Below are 12,452 nucleotides of genomic sequence, written 5' to 3'. Positions count from 1 at the left end.
ACATATCCCCCCAAACACACACACTTTCTTTAAAATTCACACACACACACACACACACACACACACACACACACACACACACACACACACACTGTTTGTTTGGTTTCCATGTTGAAGTTTCCCTTAAAGAGAGGATGGAGTGGGCTTTCATTGTGGTCATTGGCTATGGTGTCAAGCATTCCCCAGAAATGATTAGGGATGCCAGGAGCATAAAACAAACAGATTAATCACTTACAGTATTGACATGTGGGCAGTTGTGACTAGTTACGTGGAAATGTACTTGAAAAGAGCCATATCTCTCTTTTATTCCGTAATGTTTGAATGTCCTGCCTTTGATCCCGGGACCTCTGTTTCATTTAAGAGATCAAATTCTAGCCTTAAATAAATGTAACCTCCATTCTGTTCTTAGACTCATGTATCTCATGGGGAGTACCATGTGTTAACCATATTGTATGATCCATGACTTGATTATGAAATGGTGATCAGTTGCGCATAGCTAGTAACTATAAATAGCTCTGTTGTTGTAGTGTTTAGGATGACTGTATTGTTGCTGATTGATTTTAGCTTTTGACTGCCCATAACATATGACCATATGGGAGGGGAAATCTTAACCTTCTCAGAGTCACTCAGACCTGGAATATGATATCAAGATTATTCTGCATTTCAGTCATGCCACAAATGGGTATGAGCCTAGCGATGAGGCAGAATCTGATATGAATCAAATAGGTCTTGCATAGTACCTGACATTTGGCTGTAAGTCACAGTCACCTCCTGATTTTTCTCCAACTTTTCCTATAATGGATGATTTCTACACTGATGACTGGAATTTATGTTCATTTTGCATTTAATACCAGCAACACGTTTCTAAAAAACTTGAGCCAGGGGTATGTTTACCATTGTGCTTCTTCATCTCTTACAACATTCTGTAAATGTTTAGGAACTGAGGAGACCAGTTGCTAGAGTTTTGAGAATGAAATGTTGTCCCATTCCTGCGTGATATAGGATTTCAGGTGCTCAGTCTGGGATCTTCTTCAATCATGTTTTTCAGTCCATGATGCACCCAATTTGGCAGGTCTGGACTGCAGACAGGCCATTTTAGCACCTTCCTCTCTTCCTCTATAGAGAAATATTTTTTAAATATGTGCAGAATTCATTTTGACATTGTTTTCCTGACATTCCTGACAATTGATTGTGACTGTGCCAGATGTGCGAGATGCCTATGCCTTATATTGTGAGTGAAGTATGAAGGATGAGGAAGACAGACCTATGGGTTATGTTAGTGTAATATACTGTTTTACTGTTCTAAAGATCAACCTTTATGTTTCTCTGTGCTATATTACGCAGATGCATAATGAGTTGTGCTCATGGAAGCGTCCTTTGAGTCTCTGTTTGTCTCTGTGTGCTAATTTAGATTCCACCATATAATGGGTGATCCATTTTGGGGTCACAGTGGTATGGTTGGAGTTGAAACCGGGTCAGGTTGGAAAGGCAACAGCAAGCGAGTCCAAACGTGAGTTTTCCTTGGACTCAAAGCCAGCTCATGCTGGTTGGTGGCTGAAAAGGGAAAAGAGAGAGAAAAAAAGACACAAAGTTTAGGTATGGAGGCTAGCAGGAATAATTGACTTAATGTGTTCCGTAAAAGTGTGTTGAATCTATTAAAGTCTTGCCTTGGATAAAGTTTTCGAAAACATAAATTAGACCGAACCAAGTTGAATTAGTACCCCTTTGAAATGCATTACCTTAGGTGTAATGGGGACTGTCTAGCTGGAACAGAGTTCTGGCACAGCTTGCCTCTAATGGGGAATTATATTTATAGCCACTTGAAATGCACAACCTTAGCACAAAAAAGAACAGATGCAGCGTCCGTCCAACGCTTGGAAACATGGTTACAGTTAGCAAGGAGGTGCTCAAAAAAAACTATGGGATGAAGGGAGGGTGTTAATTTTGATAGCTGTTGCTAAGGTCGATGGTGCAGATCATGTTTTAAAGCGCAGATTGGAAGACTCAGGTGAATGTGGAGTGAGTGGGATAGGTTTGGGAGGGGACAGGGTTGGGGGTGGGCTGTTGATGGTTGCGTGGTTCGCTGTATGCATTGGAAAGTGAGGTAGAAGGCACAATGGCATAATGACACATTATGCTGTAAGCACTTGAAATGACAGCACTTACAGTATTCTTCGCAGCAAGCTTTTGCTTCATTTTGTGAAATACCAACCCTTAGATGTGTGGTTGGTGTGTTTTGCTGAATGAAAATAAAGTAATGAAGTGCCTTTCTTTGACTGGCACAAAGATTGATAAAACAATAGTGCATGAAAATACTCTCTCTCTAAATACTACCAACTGGCTCCATATGTAACAGATGGAACATAACCAGAGTTTTGGTGTTGTTTCTGTTCTAGAACAAGCTTCTAAGGGGTGTCCTCTTGTATTGTTCTGCGATTGTGTTTTAGCCTAGATGGAGATTCGGTGGGTTTAAACATCCATATTCCTCTCATGCTTATGAGTAAAATTCAACTTGTATGGTTAACTAGACAATGTAGAGCTGAACTATGTAATTTCCTCTATAAGAGAGTGGGCTATTAATGTGTGTGTGGGTTCTTCCCTTGTAAATGTTAAAGGAACAGGAAGTTACCATGTTGGGGCAGGAGTGAGTCTGGTAGCCCATTTCCTGTCAGCCTACCCAGCATGCCCAGGGGACCTAGCGCTCCATTATGTGTGATTAGTGTTGATCTGCAGCGGCCTCTGTTCTCTGCAGCTCTGTCAATCTCAGTCGGGGCACAGGGTTTAGCAGTTTCCTTGTTGTGACGCATCCCTAACAGAGGACACTCAGTTGTCAGCTGCACCCTCTCCTCCTCCTGTTAGGCATCTCCTTGTCAGCGCTCTCCGTTAGACTGCTATGATCCTCTTGACTGAGTCTGTGTGTAGGGAATGAGCCCCTTCATTTTTTTTTCTTTTTTACTCTTTTTTTTTTTGTCTCACCAGGCAACGGATGAGGGCGAACCACAGCCAAGTGTGTGGCGAAGGCCATCGCCCTCTAGCCTTGACCCTTATGACCGGTCATCCAGGACAGACGGCGGCAGCAGCGGCAGGACTGCCATGTCCAGCAGGAGTGTGGTGGGTCGTACTCCGGACCGAAGCAGGCCTTGGACCAACCGACACTTGGACAACTGACCCTACGAAGGCCGCCTCCTTCGCTCCGTCGAGGCACTCAGCTGGTAAGCCAACACCAAGGCCCCGAAAAAATGGCATGCGTCAGCACCCAGACGCCTCTGTTAGCAGTGCTTTTCAGGCCTGTAAGTCTGAGCTGACAGAATCATGGCTCGGCTTGCTGCAGAGTCTGGTGTGCCAGCAACCATCAAACGCAATCCTTTGGTCGCGCCTCTTTTTTTAGGTTTTAAAATAAGTGTTGTCGAGTCCCACGGGCTCTTGCCCACTATTCTGATCGTAATTAAGGAAAAGTGAGTTTAATTATCCGTGCAGACATCAAACCACCGCAGAGCAAGTTTCTTACTATCGCTCTCTCTCCCTCTTCCCTCCTCTCCCTCCTTCCTTCTCTCTTTTCTTCTTTCTCTATCTGTATTTCTCTATATTTCACCCCTAATCTTTCTCCCTTTGTATCTCTCTATCTTGCTTACTCTTTGTCTCTCACTCTGTCTCCATGTCTGTCCTTTTCTAACTATTCTACTTTTTTTTTTTCTTTCTTTCTCTCTCTCAAAACAGGCCCTTATATACTGGGAGTGAACCTCAAATGCACCCTTTGGAAAACATCAGTGGCTCTCTTCAACAACAACAAAAAGAAACACACACACACACACTTCCCTCGGCTTTAAGTTATTCTCAGAGGCAAAAGCTCTTGCTTTAACTGTCTTGTGAGTGTTTGATCGGCTTCAGTACCCCCTCCACACGCTCCTGTATAACAGTCTCTAAGTGCAACCACCTACAAATGGATATCAGCCAACTATACAGCTCCTGGAAGAGGATGGATTTGGAACTCCTCACATGGGGGGGAAGGTGTGTGTGTGTGTGTGTGTGTGTGTGTGTACGTACGTACGTACAGGGCAGAAATGACAGACAACTGAGAGATTGAAGGATTCTGGGATTGGCCACCACTTTAGGGACGATGAACATTGCTGACCTCACACTAGAGTTGAGGTGAGAGCTGATTGATAGTGATGCACTTGACAACAATGCTGTGGATTATCTTACCAGGCCATCAGATGGATTGTGGTCATTTTGGGGACACTCAGGCCTGTTTTGTTTTTTGTTTTTAATCATGTCTCACAGCCCATGCCACTTCCCTTTTTTCAGTTTTGTTTATTTTGTTTTGCTGTATATCCTCAGTTGGGTAGAATGGGCACCTCTGGGTAGTTTCTGTTTTCTTGTTTGGCCCTGAAGTGTCGCTTGTGCCCCAGCATGCTTCCAAATGCACAGAGGTTTTCAGACAGGCCTATATTAAACTCCGTCTGGGGGCTAACTCTGTCAACATCCATGGCCAACGCAAGCAGCACATCTGCCTGGGTTTTCCTGCTCATTAATTACTATGACGACGCATAAAACCATAAACCCCAACACATCTCAGTTTGAAGCAAAATTGGTGAAATTAAAAGGCAAACCTTTAAGTTTCGTTTGACTTTCCTCAGCCGTGTTGCCATGTTTGGTAAGTCACCTTGTTACACAAATTAAAAGCATCATATTTCCATGGCAAGGAAAGTGCTGGGATTTCCATGATCTCTAATTAGGCTCTTAAGTTGGGCACTGTGTTGGTGATGGAGCTGAAAATACCTCAATATCCTGTAAGTGTGCAGATGGATTGTGATGTGGCAACTCTGAAAGGGCATGGGGTTTGTTGCCGTCACTCAGCTATGGATGTCAAAGTCAAAGTACCTTTATTAGTCTCCTCAAGGAGAAATTTGTTTTGGACTCTGGGAAAAATGTGTCATATCCACGGTCATCCCTGTCAAAGGCTCACGGGCTGTAGCCGTGTTCATCCTTTTTTTTTGCAAGTTCTTCAGTAGTTCCTTCTTTGGTTATCTCCAAATGACTGTAGACATCTGCTACATGCTATTCTCCTTTCCTCACACTCTGTCTCTCTACAAATCTCAGACAAATACTGAGATCAAAAATGAAAAAAAGGAAAGAAAAAACAAGAAAGAAGCCACTGGCTGTGTTGGAGACTATTCCTTTAGCTCATCTCTGAGGAGAAGAAAGAGGGGGTCATCATTGGCACTCCTAACAATCTCTCCGGTCTCCAAAAGGACATGTCCACCTCCTCTTCTCCTTCCCTCTACTTCTCTTTGACCACCAGTGAAGCTGTCTCCACAGCATGCACCTCTTCACCACCAGGAAGGGCCAGACTGGTCCAGTTCTGGTCTTACTCTGGTCCACATCTGGTTAAGTTGCGTCCTCACCCAGATTGCTTTGAGGACAGTTGCCTTCACTCCACCAAGACTTAACGAGGGGAGACTGGAGGTTGGAGGCTGTTGCTCGGCCAGTGCTTATAGGTGCTGCCACTGAACTTGAACTGGATGTATTTCTTTTTGTTTTGTTTTTATTTGTTTTTCTCCTCTCGCAAACTTTGCACAGACAACCGCGAGTGGACTTCCCCCCTCGACCCCCCCCCCCCCCCCGAATCAGATGGCTCATTCTCCCCACAGGGGGTGTGGCGGGCCACAGGAACGAAGTCCAGGTTTGGGTGGAGACGGAGTCCGTGCAGATGTGACTGGGTTCGCAGCGCGAATCGACAAGTATCTAACTTTTTTTTTATTTGTTATTGTTTCCTCTGTATCTCTTTGTTGTTGTTGTATATGCTTCCATACAACCCATTAGTCTCTCACGGGGCTGTGGTGCCTTGTATGTGGAGATGGTGTTGATATTTGGATATTTGACATGGGTTTGACACAAATGAAAGATTCGTAATACTATGGTCAGTTGTCACCAAAAGGTTAAACAAATGAGCAGATACTGCAGGCCATCAGACAGGATGGTCACTCTGGACAGGCCACACATCAGGGATGTAAAGAGCCTCATGAGAGAAGGTGTGTGTGTGTGTACTCATTTAGTTGCAGTTTAACCTGTCAACAACACTTTTTTTTATTTTTTTTTATCTCTGTTATTCCGAAGTAGAGAAGTTTTAGATTGATGGTATGATTGATGTGAGATTTATGGTATGAATGAGCCCCAGGCCACTAGGTGTGTGTGTGTGTGTGTGTGTGTCAGAGAGAGTACATGCCAGGTGCCCTTTTGGTTTGTTAAATGTGTTCCAGTGAACATATCAGGTGTCAGCTTATTTCAGACAAGCAGGTAGCCAGGCTCCATCCGCTGCATTGACGAAATACACACACACACACACACACACACACACACACACACACACACACACACACAGTCCTGGTCCCTGTTTTAGAAATGTCCACCCTCCTCACAACATTCCAGTATAATTCCTTGCAGCGTTTCCAGTTTAGACTGGGTCCTGTCCCCTCAACCTGCCACTAAATATACACCCTGCCCCCCACCCCACCCACCCACCCCTGTGTCATCTGGCACAGTTAGCACAGGGAGAGGATGGGGCAGCACAACCTACATTTTAGGATGAATATAGGATGATATCTTTTCTCTTTTTTTCATTGATCCACTTTTTATTGGATACTATTCCTGTACCGCTATTAAGAGGATTTTAGAAGTGCCTGTTTTAGGCCTGGTCAGATTTAAGAGTTGATCTCGTATAGACACTGTGTATTGTTGGTGACACTTTTTTGTGCCAGCCAGGGTGGATAGCGTTCCCCTAAGCAAGCCCTCCTCAGCCAAACGCAGTCATTCAAGAAATGTGCTCCCCCACTTCCACCCCCGCATAAGCTTCACTGGCAAAGTTGCTTTTATATTCATATTCAGACAGTGTGGTGTTGATGTCTGTCTGTACTTGTGGTTCACTGCACATTCAACCACCAGCACTCAGGCAATTCCCCAAGTCTCACACCCCCAGAGTCCATTAGCATTCTACTCTTATGTCTGAGGTCTGACCAACCCCCCATCATCACCACCACCACCACCACCAAAGACCCTTCCTAAAATCCCACAATGGCCTAGGCTGGCCTAGCTGCCCCTGGAAATGGGCTGGCTTAGACCTAGGCCAGGTTCGGGGCTTGACACACCCCCTGCCCACCCTCCAATGGGTGGCTGGCTGTTGAGAGCCAATCCTGTTCTTATTTTTATTCGTTTTTCCCCCAGAGATCTTTTGGGGGTCTAAATACAGGAGGAAGCTGGACAGTTTGGCACGCATGCCCATCCCAGGCAGTGGGGGCAGTTTGGCAGCCTTGAGAGTGCACTGACTTAGCAGGGGATGCAGCTTAACAGCTGCTTCGAACCTCTACCCGGGCTGCAGGAAGTGAGCTGAACTGAGCATCCAGCGCTACTGGCCAGCAGCCACTCTCACCTTCCTGTTTTCTCTTTTCTCTCTCTCTCTCTCTCTCTCTCTCTCTCTCTCTCTCTCTCTCTCTCTCTCTCTCTCTCTCTCTCTTTCTTTCTCTCTCTTTCTCTCTGTGCCAAGTGGGCCCAAGTGCAGTGGCTATAAATGAATATGTCAGTTAATGCGCAGCTTCCTGAACCTGAATCGTCTGAGATCGGACTGAGAAAGCACTGCTGTGTAACACACACACACACACACACACACACACACACACACACACACACACACACACACAGATGCATGCATGCATGGCCGTCAGCAAGCCTCCCACACTCTGTCTGTACCTTGCTGACCCCAGAGCACCCTTTAATTCCCTCTGCCTTCTGCATGTGCCCTCAGGTGGGGGAGTAGCAGTGCAAGGGCTACCTGGCTCCCAGGAAGTGTGCAACTGTCGGAAACTGTAGTTTTAATGTGCCCAAGATTCCTCTTAGCCAAAAGGCTTGGAAAATGGTGCCTTCATAAAGGTCAGGTTAGTGTGTGTGTGTGTGTGTGTGTGTGTGTGTGTGTGTGTGTGTGTGTGTGAGAGAGAGAGAGAAAGAAAGAAAGAGAGAGAGAGAAACGGCTGCTTTCAATTCAGCTGAGACCCGTAGATCACCTCTCTCCCCCAAATAAATACACATTCACAAACATGTATACACACGTGCGTACACACGCTCACATACCTACACCTATGCCCCCACACACCCCATATGGACCCCCTTCCCATATATATCCAGTGCTGCAGCAGGGTGCAGGCTTTCACAGAAGAGGACTTTCCAAGAACACAACCTGCAAGGGCTGACCAAATGATACTCTTTAGTGAAACAGTTCTGCTTGTTTGCTGATTCTCATAATCTACTGAACCAATACCAGCTACAAGTGCAAGTCCTTATTTCCAATCTAAGTTTGTAGGCTCTCCAGGGATATAATTCCACTCATCTTTTTTGTTTGTTATTTGATCCATTCCTACATTTACCTGCCAACCAACACATATTCTCTCTTTCTTTCTCTCTCTCCCTCTCTCTCACACACATTTTTCTCTCACACACACATACACACACACAAACACGCCCTTTTAGAAATGAATCTTGAATATAGGCAACTTAGCAGCAGACAGGCACCCTCACACCCTGAATTGATGAATTGGCATGTGTCCTCAATGGCAGCCGTTAGAAAGGAGGTGTCATGGTGGCAGTGGACCTCATGGCCACTATTCTGCACTTAACCAGCACTTAAAAAGACCCATTCAAAATAAAGCCCCTTTTATTTCTCTACCTTAACATGTTGTTTCTCTCTCTCTCATATATTTTGCATTTGTTGTAGAAGTATATATTACACATTTTTTTCTTATTTACTGAATGTATGGCCATCTGAGATGTGTGTATATAGTATGTGTATTTGTTTTGCACTGGCCAAAAGGAAATTCGTTAAATTGCTTGGAGCAATTGCAGGACAGCTTCCCGAGGGGAGTTGTGGATTTGTTAAGTTTGTTGTACAGACGACAAAAGTGCTATTTTTGTTTAAATTGTCATAGTTTCTTAAAGCACGGGGCTTTGATTTGACCCGTGCCTATACCTTCTAATATTTGTGCCAAAATCATTCCAGAATATATCCAGTTTACAGTTTTAACAGGTCTGTTCAGTTGTGTTGGAATAAAGGGTAAATATTTGATTTTGTCTTTCATTTAGTAAACTTAACTTGTCCATCGTTATGTGACGATGTACATTTTTTTTAAGCGAAAAAGATGTCTTATTTTGGAAGTTTTATTTAAAAGAAAATCATGTAATTTTGTAATGTGGGCCTACTTTGATATTTGGAGTGAGTTTAGTTTCCCTTTTTAATGTTAAGATTGTTCTTTTTTGTCATTCTCTTTAATACACTCCTGGAGAGTAATTGGGATCTCTTAAACCCTACGGGTGTGTTTTGGACTGTGCTTAGACCAGATGGAATGTGTTAGAGGTCTGAATAAGAATATCAATGGATGGATGTGATGGATCAGTCAACTGAATGAACAGTGTTATCGGAAGTTGCTTTTCTAGTATTGGCTGTCTCCTCATCTGTTCTAGGGTGCGTCTCCTGAAAGTTTCATTGTGCAACTACCATCATTTAGCGTCCATCATGTCATCCGGACTCTCTCCTAGTTAGCCCAGTGATGCGTTGGGGAGATGCGCCCTCATGCAGGAGCTGCTTTGTGTTCCTGCTCACTATATCAGTCCATTCAGCCCTCTGGGTTGGCTCACAGCGTACTGTGTGCAAGAGCGCTGCCAAAGAAAGTCAGATCTTAAAACACACACAGACACAGACATACTTATTCCAGGTGTCACACATACATGTCTGTATGCCTCTAAATCCACACATGAATGGGTGGAGTAAAAAATCTTGAGCATGCATGCTCAGTTAAAATGGCACAGCCTGTGAGACACACACACACACACACACACACACACACACACACACACACACACACACACACACACACACACACACACACACACACACACACACACTTCACCCATGCATTCTGGCCACAAGGAAAAAACAGCCCTGTACAATCTAACAAGGGAGTTTGACATGAACATAGGGTATGTGGTTTGTATTTTTTATTAAAGCAGTGTTTGTAAAATGGATAAACCCCACCACAGTCTCCGTGGGGGTGGGCTATGACAATGAAGAGGATAAAACTGCATCTGAACAAATTGGCAAGCATATTGTTGCTTAGTGCTTCTCTGTATATCAGCAATAGAGGGTCGCTAGTGTGGCCCGCCTCACTGTTCTGGTAATTCTTTGTGCATGTATAATCTTACCATGAGCTGCATGTAGGACTCTAAGCTCCCCCGCTGTACAGGAGACTATGTATTCCAGTTCAATAAAAAGCAACCTATTTGTAACAGACCTGCCTCAGATGTTAATTTTTGTGTATTTTGGCTTGTTGTTTACAGTTTTAAACTCAAACATTTTTGATTTTCTATCCTGTGGAAATGAAGGGGGAAGGAACAGAAGGCGATCCAGAAATGAATTGTAAGGCCCATTTGACCAGCACATTCTGAAAAAAGGGGAGGTTTGTTTTATCTGGTACATTTCAAATGTAGTGGTTATTTTCATGAAATGGATGTGCTTCCCAGTATATTGCAGACTTGATTTGTGGGCGCGACCACAGCAGATCCAAAATGGCAGCCTGGAGGAGAGTCTGGGGTGGCGTGGGGCCAAGCCAGTCTGGCTACGCTCCTCTCTCAGCACATAGCACCGAAATGCGCTTCCCAGCATCACCCGGCCTTAGAGATCCACTTCAAAACACCACAGCATGATAAGCAAATGGTCAAACAAATGAGGCAATTACTTGTGTTGAGGAAATGTAAGCAGGACTAAAAATATCCTCACAGCGCCCTCTTTTGTCAGGCAAGAAATGGCAATGGTCAACTAACTACTAATGCCCAACTCAGACTGACCAGGCCCAGGTTTGGTACAGATATATGTGCGGCAGGTTTGGGATTAAGTGATGTGGAAGTTGGGAATACTAATTGAGAGTGTGTGTGTGAAAGGTAGGCTGTACTTGCTTCCTGTCCTAGGCAGAGATTTAGCTGTGAGAGGCTGTGAGCTTGGTACGGTCCTGCTTAACCTGATTGGCTTCCCATGCATCCAGTCAAGCATGTAAATGACTTACACAGCATGGAAACATTTAATCTATGCCTGTTGCTTGTCAGCCTCCACTGAGAGTTGAAAACAGCCACCTGATGACATATTTACCCTTGTAAAAAGAGGTATTGTTGGCTGCCGGCTCCAATAAAAAGCCAAACCACACCACCAGAGCTGATTCAGTACAGACATTGTGCGTGTGTGTGTGTGAGTGAACATTCCCTCTGTCTCACCTGTTCCACCCCCTGTAGGCCAGAACATTATTAATTATCAGGAATGCAAGACGAAGCTTCTTGACTAGTGTCTTCAACACAAGTGCTTCCTGAAGCCCCAGAACAGCAAAGATGAATTTATCTTTGTCTTAGTTTAGTTTAGAGATGAATAGTTTAGAGATGAATAGAGGGTATGTGTGTGTTTGTGTGTGTGGATTGATGTGTGTCTTCCCAGGAGCTGTGTATGAGTTGGTGTCTGGCAGTGTGTGTGTGCCCAGTGGTGGTGTATGAACTCGAGGTGTGTGTGTATGCCCTGTGGCAGTGGATGTACGCTGTGTACAGTGTGAGACAGACGCCCTTCAGCAGATGGGCCTAGGCGTGTCAGAGCATGTGTATTGGCGCGCCGCACGAGCTCTGGGTGTGTGTGTGTGTGCGACACAACACCTGCCACCCATTACACTATCTGTACTGATCAAAAGAGCAACGAATGGGGACAAATCAGCGTTCAATTATTCACTCTTTCACCGTCTTTTCCTTGTTTCCTTCCCAGCCCTCCATCATGCTTTTTCCCTTTCTGTTGTTATCTCTCCGTTCCAAACAACTGTCTCCTTTGCTTAATTCCACACTCAGTGAGATCGGGCACCATGTTCCAGTCAGACGGAATAAGCCCAGTAAATAAAAAAAATAAATGTGCAAACAGACGACTGAACAAGGGGAGAGTGCACATGGGGGTGATGGACTGCATTCGCAAACCGAGCTGCCGGGTCTAATTTCACCAGCGGTCAATCCGACTCCCACTGTGCTTTGCCGCTGCCAGGGGTGGCCGCAGGGCCTGGGGAGCAGGCCAGTAGGATCATGGGGAGGTCAAACATGAGAGGGCCGAGGCCTTTGCAAGGGCAGCTCCGTGCATCAGACACAAGCCCCCGGGGAGCTGGAAGAGGAAGCGACTCTGCACTTCACTTACAGCCCTCTGACAGTCCTTTAGAGACCACCACCGTAGACCACCACCCCACCTCACACAGTAGGGCACCATGCCATTGGGTTCTTCATTGGTGACTTTCCATGCCAGTCTAATCTGTTAATTGGTGTGACTTCTTTGCTTCACTAGTAGTTAGACACCTGATAAAATCTCAGTTAATCATGTTGAAGGAATGTTCTCCAAGTGTGTT

The 12,452-nt window shown here is 44.9% G+C and overlaps 1 protein-coding gene across 4 annotated transcripts in view; it reads left to right on the top strand.

Annotated features, from left to right (window-relative positions):
- The window catches only part of luzp1 (leucine zipper protein 1), a 51,382-nt gene extending 41,052 nt beyond the window's left edge, over window positions 1-10,330 (top strand). For all 4 annotated transcript variants that reach the window (XM_076299769.1, XM_076299770.1, XM_076299771.1 and 1 more), the window contains exons 5-6: window positions 2,980-3,212; window positions 3,718-10,330. In XM_076299769.1, coding sequence (XP_076155884.1) covers window positions 2,980-3,168 — 189 coding nt within the window. In that variant the 3' untranslated portion in view covers window positions 3,169-3,212; window positions 3,718-10,330. The remainder of the gene's footprint in view (window positions 1-2,979; window positions 3,213-3,717) is intronic.
- Window positions 10,331-12,452: the final 2,122 nt, after the last annotated feature.

This window comes from Alosa pseudoharengus, unplaced genomic scaffold, assembly GCF_046254945.1.
Source record: "Alosa pseudoharengus isolate Yale_2024_CS ecotype anadromous, Long Island Sound unplaced genomic scaffold, YU_APseudo_1.1 YU_APseudo_1.1_scf_22, whole genome shotgun sequence".
In the NCBI taxonomy this organism is placed as follows: domain Eukaryota; kingdom Metazoa; phylum Chordata; class Actinopteri; order Clupeiformes; family Clupeidae; genus Alosa; species Alosa pseudoharengus.
The sequence above is the reverse complement of the archived record's forward strand: the minus strand, read 5'-3'. Positions and strand labels throughout refer to the sequence as shown.